General features: G+C 40.8%; 2 protein-coding genes across 2 annotated transcripts in view; one reads left to right on the forward strand and one right to left on the reverse strand.

Annotated features, from left to right (window-relative positions):
• Window positions 1-6,024, forward strand: part of lama2 (laminin, alpha 2) — a 194,450-nt gene extending 188,426 nt beyond the window's left edge. The window contains exons 65-73 of the mRNA XM_080490875.1: window positions 1,074-1,167; window positions 2,268-2,363; window positions 2,686-2,766; window positions 2,912-2,989; window positions 3,105-3,183; window positions 3,312-3,443; window positions 3,555-3,685; window positions 4,195-4,414; window positions 4,510-6,024. Coding sequence (XP_080347001.1) covers window positions 1,074-1,167; window positions 2,268-2,363; window positions 2,686-2,766; window positions 2,912-2,989; window positions 3,105-3,183; window positions 3,312-3,443; window positions 3,555-3,685; window positions 4,195-4,414; window positions 4,510-4,670 — 1,072 coding nt within the window. The 3' untranslated portion in view covers window positions 4,671-6,024. The remainder of the gene's footprint in view (window positions 1-1,073; window positions 1,168-2,267; window positions 2,364-2,685; window positions 2,767-2,911; window positions 2,990-3,104; window positions 3,184-3,311; window positions 3,444-3,554; window positions 3,686-4,194; window positions 4,415-4,509) is intronic.
• A 1,005-nt stretch (window positions 6,025-7,029) lies between these two features.
• LOC308126017 (regulator of G-protein signaling 6-like) overlaps window positions 7,030-15,029 on the reverse strand; it is an 84,523-nt gene continuing 76,523 nt past the window's right edge. Inside the window, exons 12-17 of the mRNA XM_080490094.1 lie at window positions 14,834-14,944; window positions 13,770-13,895; window positions 11,808-11,994; window positions 10,283-10,372; window positions 9,641-9,694; window positions 7,030-8,766 (exon numbers count right to left, since the gene is read on the reverse strand). Coding sequence (XP_080346220.1) covers window positions 8,716-8,766; window positions 9,641-9,694; window positions 10,283-10,372; window positions 11,808-11,994; window positions 13,770-13,895; window positions 14,834-14,944 — 619 coding nt within the window. The 3' untranslated portion in view covers window positions 7,030-8,715. The remainder of the gene's footprint in view (window positions 8,767-9,640; window positions 9,695-10,282; window positions 10,373-11,807; window positions 11,995-13,769; window positions 13,896-14,833; window positions 14,945-15,029) is intronic.

The raw sequence follows: 15,029 nt of genomic DNA on the forward strand, positions 1-15,029 counted from the left end.
CAACACTGTAATCATAATAAAAATAAACGCCTAAGTCAATGCTGAAGCTGTTGAAGTGAGTGAGGTAAAATATATTTACCTAATGTTTGTGAAAATACAGCAATAAAAAGTCCATTGATAAAACTGTTTCTAGATAAATGTATAGTTGCAGCAAAGGAAATGCTTACAATGAATCTTTAATATTGAATTAATATTATATAAGGATATAATTCTGTGATAATGTATTAAAAAACGGATTGTTTTTCAGACACAGTAAATAAATCTCCTGTTCTTATTTTTGTGGGGGTCACATTGAACCTCATTTATGTTATACATTGGCTTGTTTTGTACACATCATAGAAATCCATAAAGCAGCCAGTATGAGGTAAAAGTAGTAAAATAGGAATATATTTGCCTCTGAAATGGTGTGAAAATGGACTAACACAAGAGGTACTGTATGATCCTCCAAAGTTGAAGGTATAGACCTCCTGCTTGTAGCGTAGTCTACACAGAAAACCCCAATCTGTCTGTCTGTGTGTGTGTTTTCCCTCAGTCTGGAGCACATTTCTAAATAAATAAAAGTACAGCAGAAGTGAGTGAGTGATAGTTTTTGCTCGTCCATAGCTTTCCACTGCATAAATAACAGTGTGTTAAAAAAGTGAACATGTTCACCAGACCAATCCCCGAAGCAACCAGTCTGCCTCCCAGACTAACAAAAAACAAAAAACAGTTGGAAAGATACAAACAGTGTATGTACACTAAAAAATGCAATGTACGATTCTCAGTATTGGAAAATCAGGTTGAGCAGAATGACTTCAGGTGATCAGATCAGTTTGTCTGAGGTGCAGGACGATCGGCTACGTGCATCTGTGTATTCAAAAAAATAATAAATGTTGGTTTTTGTCAGTAATGAAAGTACAGTGTCCAGATCCTTCTACAATGTGTGTGTGTGTGTGTGTGTGTGTGTGTGTGTGTGTGTGTGTGTGTGTGTGTGTGTGTGTGTGTGTGTGTGTGTGTGTGTGTGTGTGTGTGTGTGTGTGTGTGTGTGTGTGTGTGTGTGTGTGTGTGTGTGTGTGTGTGTGTGTGTGTGTCAGGCTGATATTGGAGTTTGAGCTGAGGACGAGGGAGGAATCCGGTCTTGTTCTCTACATGGCGAGGATCAACCACGCCGACTTTGTTACTATACAGGTAACTATCCCAACCTGCTCATGGATAAAATAAACTCTACCTAAAAGTTTATTTTATCTTGAACTTTGAACCTTTGACTTACTCAACTCCTGTAATTCATACAAAACTGTTTCCAAGAGAATAAGTCTTTTATCACAGCATTTTTGTCATCTTTTTTTTAACTTTCGGCAGATAGTTAAGTTACCTTGCTCATCGGCCGTGACATTTCCTATTCATAGTTACCCAAAGTACCACTATGCTGCTGCCATGGCAGTTACTGGGAGAATACTGCAGCTTGTGTTCCACCACTGTCTATCCAGGACCTCTGCCCCTCCTATTCATCACTGCCAGCGTTTTACAATGAGACAGTTGCTCTGTCTAACCTTTTCGACCAAAACAGCCGTTTTTGTCGCTTTCTACCAAATCAAATTTAAGTGGAGCTGCAAGAAAAATTTCCCTTTGAAATGAGGCTAACGCAGCTCTTAGAGTTTCATGTGTAGTATTGATATATGTTCAAAAACTTGCATTCATGAAGTTTCAATTACAATTTAGGATGGCGAACATTTCTTTACATTTTCAGCTGTTTTCGCATCTGATTCTAGCCGTTTCGCCCTTCTTATTGAGCATTACAAAAACAATCTTGACATTTGAGCTTTTTTGACCATTTCGGCTCTTCTTTCAGCAGTTGTGCATGTTTTCTCCTCATTTATTTATTTATTTTTAGCATTTTACCACATTTATGATGGTTTTACCCATTTTTACAGATTTTTGTCATTTTTTTAAAGCCATTTTTAACCAAAAGAAATGGAAATGACTGTTATGTTATGACTGTGAAACCTGACGTGATTTGTGTATTCACCTTTATTAAGTGTTGACCGTCTGAAGACAAGGAGGGCAACTTTGTTCCCAAAAAGCAGTTCTAAGTCTGTTTAGAATAAATTCTGATGTGATTTGGTTCACCTGAATTGTAGTATAAAGACATCATGGACCAAACAGCACTAAATGACTCTGAGTCTTCAAACGGCTGTAACTTTTCAGCAGATCCTAACAGATGTTCACTGCAGAGCAATTACGATCCATCATCATCTCATCTCTCCAACCACTCTGGTGTCATTTTGTAGATCAAGGATGGACAAGTTTGTCTGGGTTACGATCTCGGTCATGGAAACATATCTGGCTGTGTTCCCTTCTCCATCAATGACGGGAACTGGCACAAGGTAAAACATTCACACTTTTTAATTCGTATTTATTGTTCAGCTGCACCGTGTTCGTCCCCATCATTCCTCACAAGGCTGAAGGCTGGTATTGCATGCTTGTAGGCACTGAAATAAAATCACTGCAATAAAAGCAACCACGACCCTCGACTGGAAATGCCAGTGGCACAGGTACACTTCCTGTAATCAGTGTCAGTAAACACAAGCCACAAGCCCAAGTTCCATTTGGATCATGCAAAGGAAAAGCCACACATTACACAAACTCACACTCATGGTCAGATGCTTAAAGGGGAAATTATTAATTACGTTTTCCCTCTTTGTCTAGATCCGTGTGAGTCGTAACAAGCAGCGCGGCCTCCTGGTGGTTGACGGGCGTTACAGTAAACAGATGATCAGTCCAAAGAAGGTATATTATTTTTTGTATTGTCATAAATCCAACATGTCCAATGCAAGAAGCTACAGCTGAGGAAGGGAATAAAACATATGAAAGCCATACATGTTTTCTCGAGGAGCTTTACGCCGATTAATCTATTTCTTTTCTTTTTTACCAGGCGGACTTGTTAGATGTGGTGGGAACCTTGTTTGTTGGTGGATTACCTCAAAACTACACGACCAAGAGAATTGGACCGGTAAAAACATGTTTAAAAGTCACACGATCAATATGCTAATGAATGACAATAGTTAAGTACCCTGATTAATAGATAGAATACCAAACCGTTTAGTTCCACTTCTATTTGTTTCTAGATTCTCTACAGTATCAACGGATGTATCCGTAACCTAAAGATGGTTGGAGGTCCTGTAAGTGTAAAGTCGCCTGCTACAGGTACGCATATGTATAATGTCAAATCTCACAGACATGAGAGTGACCTGGTTTTGTGAGTTTATGGTCGATTTAATGTCACAGTGTCACATGTGTACCTAACTCATTCTTCTGCTTCGTTCCCTGTCCAGGTCGTGTTGAGTCCGTCACAGAGGACTTCAAGCTGGACATGGCCACGCCCACTTCCAGTCACATGGTTGGAAGGTGTTTTGTTGCCACCGAGACTGGCACCTACTTTGATGGCTCAGGTTTTCTCAAAGCAGGTGAGGAAGACCAGCCGTACATTTGGGTTTACGTTCATAAAGTTTTGCACATTTAGATAATTAAGTAACATGAATAGAAATGTGAATGACCATCTCTTTTTCCTGTCCCAGTTGCTTCCTACAGAGTGGGCTTGGATGTGTCTATAGCCTTGGAGTTTCGAACCAGTAAGACCAACGGAGTGCTTTTGGCCGTCAGCAACCAGGCCAATGATGGACTCGGCCTTGAGATTGTGGAGGGCAAGGTACGCAACAAAGCTTTAAAGGGCCGGTTCTGCATTCTGGGAGTTAGTCTCATTTTGGCAGCTTAACAAAGAAACAAAAGAAGACGATCCAGGCTTTACCTTCCTTCATCCTGTGTTTTCAAAGCTCACTAATTAACACGTCCTGACCTGTTTCTTTACTCCATTCAAAATCTGATCATTTCATTGAACCAGTTTATGTGGGAGTCATGTTTGAATGGTTTCTGAGGATTTACTTAGCAGTCAGCAGAGGATGCTTCTGCCCTGAGCTGAGAAATCGTCCCACACGTGATGTTGTGTGAAGTGGTTTTTACTCAGTATTCCAACCACAGAAAGTGTATAAATATATGGCGAAGCATAATAATGTGAACCTTAGGATTGCAGCCTTTGCCAACGACGGTCTGCCAATGAACTGTGTAGTACTTACCTTTTCAAATGACCGTCCACATTCAGAAACAGATGAGAGAAATGTGAGCACTAACGAATGCACAAACACTGTGTTCTCCCCCTAGCTGCTTTTCCACGTTGACAATGGCGCCGGGCGATTCACTGCCGAGCACATGCCTGAAGGGGAGGGCTTCTGTGACGGGCAGTGGCACTCCGTCACTGCCAACAAGCTTCGCTACAGGGCGGAGCTGTCAGTCGATGGGAAGCAGAGCCAGGCGGAGAGTCCCAACGCGCGCTCCAACACCTGCGACACCAACGACCCCATCTACGTCGGAGGATATCCTGGTATGAGAACCCCCGGGCACACATACTTAAAAAAAATAAATAAAAAAAAAGTACTTCAACACAGAGAAAAGTAAAACGTCTTCTTTCTGTCTCAGATGGAGTTCGTCAGGCCGCTCTTTCGACCAGCTCTTCCTTCAGAGGTTGTATGAAGAACCTGAAGATCACCAAGTCTTCTAAGACCATGGATGTGCAGTTCCACAAGGCTCTGGAGATTAAGGGCGTTCAGCCTCTCTCCTGCCCTGCTGTGGCTGCATAACTCGTCCATGTGTCATCTCCCATCAGTACCACAAGGATTTACGTCCCTCTTGAACATTGTGGCATTTAATGCATAAAAGTATGATCTCAGCAGTTTTAATGCAATGGTCAGATTATGTCAAATAATCCCAGTTTAATTTCCTGCAAACAATACATTTGGTTTAACGTGAAACATTTGTTGTGTGGGCTTGTGTTTGGGTGTATGGAGACATGTTAAAGCCATCTTTAATTCACCTTCTGAGCGTCTATGAGAGGTTGTTTGATTCTAAATCTGTCAAGACTTCTCCAACCCCATACTAACATACCTCATTGGCCGATATATGTTGTCCCCAATTTTGGATTTTAGATGGCAGCAACAGCCACAATTTGTGAAGTTCTGACCATGTTTTTTTCTGCAAAGAGTAACATTCAATTATCTACACATCACAACCAAAAGACTCCTAATTCAAAATATAACTAAAAACACAATGTCACTACAATATACAGCCATACCTGATAAATCTGCCACGGCCACGCAGTGAGTTCTCACTTCTTCTTTTTTTTTTTTAATAGTTTGTCCACCAGCACGTACCTGTAATGCATGGTGTGTTAATACCATGCATTACAGGTACGTGCATGGCTCCAGGTGCTAACAGTATTTCAGTTGTACTTAGGACATGTGTGATGAGTGAACATTAAATGGACTTCTCTTGTTCCTCTTGAAGAGGTAAACGTGTGACTTTTCTCCAACTGGTAAAAGAAAGATCATTTCACCAGTGTGACACAGACATCTGTGAAATGTTTCTGATTATAGCTGCAATTTTTCTCTATAAATGTCCTTCATAAACCTTGTTTCCTGAAAATGGGTTGATAATATTCACATCAATTCTTCACATTGTTGACTTTTGCCCTTAAACTGATTGTTGACAGAGAAATGGGTGTTGTGTAGTCAGTGTGTTTTTTAACCTTCATGTCACTCAGACGTGTGTGAAGCTGGGCTTCTCTGCAGCACACTCTTGGGGAGCAGAAATGAATATTCCATTGTATTTGTTGGTTATTTTATTGACGCTGAAAAACACGTTGGAAAACACCAGTCATGCCGTAGGAACTCCATCTGTATAACACATTCACCAACCAGACTGATGCTTTTAACAGACGTAATGAGGTTGTTTTGAGTCGGGTGTAAAACGAATGTCACGTTCCACAATTAGTTGAGGAACTTTTCCACAGGAGCTGCAGCTGGTGTCACTCGTCAGTGAAGTCAGGGGGGCAAACAGAAGGCACAAGGTTTCTGCAGGACATGGACATTTTTGTTCTGCATGGTGTGACTGACAACCCTGAAGCAGTTTATTAAAATATACTATTGACAGCATCACAGACCTTGTCCTGTCCTTTTTGAAGCTGCAGAAGCAATTAGTGAAGACGAACGCGGGACTAATGTGTTTTGAAGTATCAATAACATGAGACTGCTTTTTTTACAAAAACCAATTCAAAGGATTTTATTTTGCTCTTAACTGTAGTTCAACCAGATATAACAACTGCACTTTTTGATGTATATATATATAACAGGTTATATTTTACTCTTAATATAACAAAACATGAGCATTTTATTTGTTGCTTGCTGCTGGGTAATATATGAAGCTCTATCATCCTTCTAAAGTAATTGTTTATTAAATAACCAAAGTGTGTCGGTGCTCACCAAGACATCTATGTAAAATAGATGCATCATCCACCCATCTTCTCTGCCACTCCATCCTGTCAAGGGTTGAACACTCGTGCAAATAATTTTGAATCGTTACAGAAACGTCACCTTTTGTTGAAAAATGCTGTTCGCTACCATGTTCACAATATAATTGTGCAGGTTAGAAGTATGGGATAAACTTTGAAGTTTGGACCGTGGATGGAAACCAGTTACACAGAGAAAACCTATGCGCAGGGAGAACATGCAAACTCAACACCAAAAATGTCACCAAGCCCAGAATTGATAAGGGATATTCTCACAGTGAGGAGAGATCATTAACCACTACATCACCATGTGTCCTCTTCTAATCACCTAAATGTTTCAAACAGGATTAATTCAAGCTTAATTTTGAGTTTAATTTTAATAAAATTTTTGAGGTGTTAAAAACATTTTTAATGGTACAAAATAGTAAATGGATTTTGGAATAATTTGACATGTTGTTTTGGTTTTGTATCCGTAAACCAAAGAAGTTATAGTTTCCTGTACTTTCACTCCAAATCCACTAGAGGGCAATGTGTATTCATTAAGGGAGAGATGTACCCACTACAGGTGAAACCAAAGTTAAACACGTCAAAGCAAGCTTGGTGGATCATCAGGATGGAGTTCACAGCTTTTTCCCGAAGAAGTAAAAAAAGAAATTACCAAACCTCCTTCATTTTATTGTGCATTCATCTTTTATTTTCATCTTTACATAATGTGAAGCATGGTTAGAAGTCAGCCCACTAAATCTCATTGTGGCTGCCTGATGTGGAATGTTTTGAAGATAGAGAAAAGTCTAACATCTGATCCACTCAAAGTAATACCTCTTTTTTTGTAAAGCCATCAGCTTACTCCTCCTTATGACAAAATCTCACCTCTGAGTGTCCACAATGTCGGGTTCAAGAGAAATGATATCCTTGTTTCAGCTGTGGGTTACACAAAAAAGTATAGAGCCGATAAGTTTCAAACTTATTTCATCCAGATTACACACCTCAACTCATTCTGGTGAGATTTTGAAAACTCTGTAGAAATGTGTTCAACAAGCATGTAAGAAGAATTCAAAATCTAAATATCAACAAAAAATCACATTGTGGATTAGGATTAATTATGATTATTTGAAGATTTATTTATTTTTTTAAACACATATATCATAATGGGTTTGCTCTTTTTTTCTGTAGCAAACATTTTATTTGAATGGTGCATTTATACAGCTGGAAACTTGGAAGGATATAATTTGGGAAAGTCACATTTCCTAGTTGAGAATGTCCACATTAAAACAAGAAACAGGTTGGGTTTTTTTCCCAAGTCATGAAAATCTGCAGATAAATGAAATGAACACAGTCGTCATCACTCACATAAGCCAACGCATGGACGTAATGACGCGTGTAAAGTCAATGTCATCATTAGACATCGTTTCTACACAGAGAAATACTGCAGTTTTTTGTAGCCTGCGAACTACACAGGCAGTTGAAGTGAAAATAGACTCCATCAACTGCAATAAACTCTGATGCACAAATGACAGCGCTCAGATGCATTTTCTCCCACTCAGAAGTGGAACTTTTCCTAGTTGCGAGTTACTCACGGATGCACTGATTTCAGCGTTTGTTCTAACAAAGGGAACCTTGTGATCGTGTTGAAGTGAAACGTGCGCACGCACAGTGACACATTAAACAAGTAGTGGACATGCAGAGGGCTCATTTGTGTCATACAATAGTGAGTTTGATCTGAAATGTCCTTTTCCTAAAAATCTAGTGTACTATGTTTACCTGTCCTATCAGTAAATCAGGCAGTGTGGCATCAGTTCAAGTGCAGATGTTTACTGTAAATCCCTCCCCGTGTGCTTCTTTCCAGTATACCATTCTAGTGAGTGACGTGAGATAAAACAGCTAGCTACAGCATTAAATCTAAGTCTCATTTCGACATCGGTCAAAGGCATTCAAGCATTCCATGTTTATACCACTGAAAGTAAAGCAATAGCCTCCTCAGCTACCATATTAACATGAGTGTAGATAGTAGAGAAAGAGAAACATCTGAACCTGGTCTTGTTTGGTGCAGGCGTTTTGAGTAGAAACCCCCTAAGAAGAGTAGCGTTGTTCTCTACACTGTGACAGCACTGTCCTGGTGTCAGGTCGGGTGACTTATTGCATGCTGTCAGTCCTCTCGAACTGATTCTGAGGTGAGTTTCCAGACGTGGTCGGCGTTGGAGTCCAGCGGTCTCAGCTTGTTTGGCACACCTCAGCCGCCTCCCACAGCCACACCCACGCACCCCAGGGTCCTTTTCCACCTGCTACCCACTGGTAAGCAGCTCTTCTGGGTATGGTTCCTCCTACTCTCTTTCCAGGCCTTGTCAGGACGACTGCATGAGGCCCGTCAGTCGCTTGCCTGTCAGTGACTTGCCCTGGGAGGAGACGGGGAGAGAAATGGAGGTATAGGTGACAGCTGTCAAGGTGCTGCCAACTTAAAAGCTTTCCAGAGGATTGAGAAAAGAGCTCAGAGGAAGAAAAAGTCAACAAAAAGAAAAGCCAGCACCAAAAAGCTTCAAGTTAGCGATGGACATTTACAATAGGGTCATTAACTATTCTCAATAAACACAAAAAAAACCATTGACTTAACTAATGATTTATACATTTCCTGCGTATAATATTTTTGCAGGGAGCTGCAGTGTTTGGTCACAGATGTGTACACACCGAAGGCTTCAAGTGCTGCTGTGGAAATATTAATACCCTGTCATAAAGCAAAACAAACAGGGCAAACAGACCTGTGAAGCCAATGGTGCAGAGCATAGGACTTTATAATCCTCAAAGCTCTTTCACATTGTATGACTTGGATTTTATTTTTTATTTTTTTCTCTGTTTATTCTCCTGAGTCTCCTGTTTCATGTCCTGAGCAGCAATTCTTCATCAGTCATGCAGGTGGACAAATCAATCTTTGCACTGGTCAACTTGTCCTTCATTCAACTGTGCATCGCCAGTATTAAAAACAGCAACCAAGATAACTCTTTTAAGTATAAATTCATCCCATTGCTTCCATGACTTTTACCCATGCAGAGCAGCAACAATAGTCACGGAATGAACGGATATGCTAATTTAAAATCTATACTATCATTTACTATACGGTACTGGCACTGCTGTACCTGATAAAACCTGAGTCATGCACTTTTCTTTCCACTCTCCACCCGAAAGAACAGCAGCGGTTTGTACGACAGCCTTCATTGATCTGGCTTTCATGAATGCTGTTTTAAGAGGGAAAAGCTGAGGCAGAGGGACACTCACCACACTGCGAGTGAACTTCTCCAGGGAGGTGCGTCGCCCCTGCTCCGTTTCAAGCTAAAGAGTCAAAGACATGTTTTGTTTTTACATGTGAGAGGTCAGCTCTGAAAAGGCTCGAAGGGAACTCGTCACGGTTCACTGGTGTCCATTCCCCAAAGTCACTGTGGCTTAGAAGGGTCCCCACAAACACGAGTTAACAAAAAGACAGGAATTAACAACACAAATACAAACACTGCTAAACAACACAGTGCATAGTGCACGAATATAAAAGCCACAACAACAATAAAAAGCTACAGCCCAAATAAAAAAAAAAAAAAAAAGAGAAATATAATAGTCAAGAATATAACAAACAAGAATGGTGAAACTCAACAGAAATACAACAAAAATATTCCCCCAGCATGTTCACTCGTTGACTTGTGTAACCATGGTAACATTTAGGTTTCATACAAGCGTTGGTACATCATTTTAAAAATGAAGTGATTGTCACAAAGCACTCCGACTAAAAGAAACGATAGTTCATGAAGTTTGTGCGTGTCGTTCGATGCTTAGATGAGCAGGAAACGAGTTCTGGTGTATTGACAGCTCTGTGGAGAAAATATCAACCAGAAATAGACTCGTTGATTGAACATACAGAGACACACTTACTTTCTTCCTTGCCATCAGCAGATCCTGGTAAACATTGGAGCGCAGGAAACGTGCGTAGCTGTCACTTTTCATCAGCTTGTAAATGTGGTCCTGCACAGAAAGAAAAATGAGATATGTGGGGAGATAGAAAGAGTTCTACCTGCAGCAGGAGAAAGAAGGCGCGGGGGGGTAATTCTCCCCTCTGCATGCCGCGTGAGTTTAAGGCTGTGTGAGCTAACGACGTGCAAAACTCAAAGTCAAGCACAATAAACTGAGCGAGACGGCCTCACAGGGAGATGATGGTTGTTAACATATTGCCGAGCAACTGACAGGAGAAATAATTCCGGTGTTTAACGCTTCACTTCTACGCTGCTCCTCCCTCGCACCCTCCCTCCTCCCGTGAATGTTCATCCATCTCCCAGTGAGGCGTATTGTCTCCAAATCACTCCACAATATGAAGCCATTAGTTGATTCGGGTGAGGCATGTTTGAAAGACAAATGGGGCAGACAACAGTGCGAGATGGAGCCACTAAAGAGGCATCGTTGACATACATCACTTGAAGAGAAATTAAAAGCCACATATAACTATTGGAAATGATAAAAGCAATTTGGAGCCATACGTATGATGGCGATGATTCTTGGCGCACATAAAATGATCAATTCAACCTTTTCCTTGTTGAATGTCGGCTTTCACACATACACATCGAACGCACTCAGCAAGTCATATCTTGGCACCTTTGTTGCAAATAGCATACAAGCATATTGCAGGATAGAAGAAGTTGGTGCGGAAGGCCACAATCGCTGACAAAAAAAACACACCCTATCACATATTTATCCCCAAAACTGCTGAAATGTTCCTTCATCTCAGCTGACTCTCGCTGGTTCTCGTGTAGATTTGTGTTAAAAGAAACTGTCATGGTGTTTACACACCAACACACAGATCAGGACCTTATTCAAAATATAACAATGGATTATGAAATTTCTCAACTTGCTAATGTAGAATTAAAGCAATTTCTTCTATGTGATTAGCTGGTAAGAGATGTGAGGAGATTTCGTCAAATGTTTTCTGCACAATAAAAGGCAGCTGCTGAATTATTGATGTGTATAACAGAATTTTACTCTGGTCACACGAGTTAACCTTTGAGCTGACAGGTTGAAAGAGACTCCGAATGGCCTTTCGAGCGCATGGATTATTTTATTTTTAAATGTTTTTAACAAAAGCCTGATGTCGCTGTTGCATTCTCTACGTGAAGGCGGTTGAGTTATTGATCCTTTAGAAAGGGGATTCGCTCATGTCTTTTTCCTCAGGGTTGTTGTATAATCTTTCATTTAAACCTGAGAATGTAAAACCTGTGGCTTCTGAGGCGTCCGCAGCTAAACACAAGCACTGCTATTCAGTTTCATTGGCGGCCGGTTGAACGAGACTAGTTTTATGACCTCCAACTCGAGTTTGAGTTTAATAGCTCAGCAATGATCCAATCAAAGCTCAAAAGCCTGATCGTTTTGATTCCTTCCCTTTTCCTCTGGTCTCTTATATTCCTCCCACCTGTGCATCCTCATAGCTGTACCGTCCAGGGTCTTTCAGGTTTTGGCTGGTGCGCTCGTAGCTGTGGGAGTCCAGGTTGATGGAGCTCGGCGCGCCCTCTGCGAGAAACTCCGCCCAGATGTCCTGCGCCCTCTGTGCCACTTCCTGCTGAGGCATCCTCTTCAGGTCCTGCGCCGCCAGCCAGAACCTGCACGCGCACAAATTGAAAAATACCATCAGTAAGCGATAAGATCTTTTGAGCTTCGGACAATTTAATGGATCAGTGACTAAATCATGTGTCAAGTTCACCACTTTACGTGAGTTTTTGTTCTCTTGTTGGAAACAAACCAGACTAAATAGACCTCACTATCCCTGTGGGACAGAGTTTATTCCATTCATATATGGGAATATTTTGTATTCTTAAAGCCAAAATGACAACATATTGTACCTTGAAAGCATTCTCCTTCTTATTTTGTGATAAAAATGCTTCGGCACAGTTTTGTTTGTTTCCCTTCATGCTGATCATTTAAATTTCATTTGAATATGATTTGGTTCACTGATATTTGTTGGCCGTGTCTTTAAAACTTATAAAAGAACATATATTTGCATCCAGAAATGTGCAGTTGAGAATCAATGGAAAAGACGTTTTTGAAGGACAAAGCAGTGATACTGAACTGTGCGCGACGCCAGAGAGCCTCCGGTTGGCCCTCTCCGATATTAGTTTGTATCTATATTGATCTGTGGACTGGTTCAGCAATAAAGGGAGAAACACCTCTGGGGTCTGCTTCTCTCACTCACTGTCACTCTTTCTTTCTGTATGGCTCCCCTCATAGAACCAAAAGCAATTAAAGGCCCAGAAAAGGAAAACAAGGGAGAGGATGAGCGTTGATATGGGTATGTGCTCTCTATCTGGGTTTTTTTTTTTTTGTCTTCTTCTGTGTTTTATCTCCCTCCGACGTATCAACAAGCTCCGTATTATCAGTTGATCCCCCGACTGTCATTCGCGACACGTTTCTCCTTCTCCCTCACTTGGTTTCAGAGGTGTTCACTCTCTCTTACTGCCTCGGACCAAACATGATGTGCTCGGTGAAGATTGTTTGACTCAATGAGAGGAGAACCAGTGTTCTGTAAGTTTATGGTTGATTCACGCAATTACTGCATTTAAAAAAGTAACTTACTTTTAATGTGCCACCAAACAAAACAAGAGACAATTAACGAGCTACATTTGAATATATTTTCTCAAATAAAACCACAGAGCGACATTCCAACATACACATATCGCCATAGTTTTTCCGACATTTTGTGACAAAGCCTCTGAGCAACACTTTAGGCTCCAGCCTCACTTTCTATTCTAGAGTCGTGCTCCTGTGGATTGATCTTTTTATACCCAGGTTACCAACAGATATTATTCCTACTGCATTTCATCATCTTTTGTGTCACATTCACAGCAGCTGAACATTGTGCTGTGAAAAGTCCCACTGTCTTCACTTTTATTTTTCTTCTTATTCCTGATTTCTTGGACCGACTGTGGCCAGTGCTCTTTTGTTGGCTGCAAATTGGTAAACCTTAACTTAGTTGTTTTCAATGTGTACAGTGTGTAAGTGAGTTGATGATCGTACATTGGGACGTGAAAGAGGCCAAGGAGAAAAGGGTTTTGAAAGACACTGTTACAAATTAACATGTTGATATATTTTTGTTCATCCAAGGAGCTCCTGACAATTCAATTCCAGTTTGTGAGCTTTAAAAAACAAAAAGCCTGTCAGTGTGAAAACGCCGTGCGTATTTGCCTTCTCCATCACTCCAGGAAGCATGTTTGGAATGCTAAATATTAATCTTTATCTTTCAGTGCAGTGGATCATCTTCTACAAACCCCCTCCGACTCTCTGAATCTCCTCTTCTCTTCTCCTCTGACCTGGAAGACTTTGTTCCCACTGAACTGAAATGAGTCGACGATGACTCCAGAAGCATGATTGTGTCGCTCACCGCAGGTTTTCTGAGCTAAACTCCGACTCCAGAAACTTGAGGAACAGGTCCTGCCCTGCCGGGTCCTTCAGGGCCTCCTCCAGAGAGAAACCCCACTTCTTCACCCTCTGCTGACTGGGCTCCTTACTGAGAAAGATCGGACAGGAATATACATTTAAAATAACATACCGAGGGATTAAATTACAAGATAAATATCGCAGATGGAAAAAAACATTACACTCTGATTAGTTTCTGAGTGTTTAGAATGTGATATTGATGCTTGAAAGGCTGCTCATTATGACAATATCCATGTGAAATCCAGTCATTATAATCTCTCATCCTGGAATTAATTATTTCAGATGAATTATCAAGCTACATTAGGCACAATGATTATATGCCTGCACTAATTAATTCCAGCATAACTCAGACAACCACGATCTCAGAGCCGGACTTGTTGAGAGCTTTTGACTGCCCTCTTCACTTCATTGATGCTGCCCTATAACTGCTCAGCAGGTGGTCGATAATTTGACACACGACTGAGTGAATACACTGAAACACATCGTTCATTGACAAACCTGTAAATAAGCCCCCATAAACACCCTGTACACGAGCGTCTAGTTCAGTGGCAATTGGATTCTTATACTGACTGTTCTGCGTCCGGATTAAGCGTACTTCACTATTTAAAGAAGTGACAGTAAATGTTTTTTTGAGTTTCTGCTAATTGATGTTAGAAAACAGAAGGTGCCTGAGACTTTTTAAATGCTTTAACAGACGACATCATTTCCAATTAGCACTTAAATTAAAATGAAATAAGCATAACATTTACCTCTTGAAGGCAACATGTCATAAGCATGACAAAGAAAATGTCATATTTGCCCGCTTGTTGCCAACAGCCAATTCATTACAGATAAAAGGTCATTCAAGCCACATGAAAAATTTATTCAGGAAAGCATAAAGTTTACATGTCATTAATTCTGTCTTTTTAAGTAGTTTGAACACAAAAAAAAAAACAACAACAACGCATCATTCCAGTCTGTGTGTTGCTTTACAAGATTAAATCAAGACTGGGACGTCTGGCTTTGTACCTCGCCTCCAGGTCCCACAAAGACGGGTCATCGGTGCTCCAGGGGTTGGACGGTTCTGGCGCCGTCACAAACGGGTCGTAATCCAAGTACTGCTCAGTGTAGTTTATCAGACTGAAACAACCGGGAATGCATGCAGACACACACACACACACACACACACACACACACACACACACACACACACACACACACACAC

The sequence above is a fragment of the Lipophrys pholis genome (genome assembly GCF_963383615.2).
Source record: "Lipophrys pholis genome assembly, chromosome: 21".
NCBI lineage: Eukaryota > Metazoa > Chordata > Actinopteri > Blenniiformes > Blenniidae > Lipophrys > Lipophrys pholis.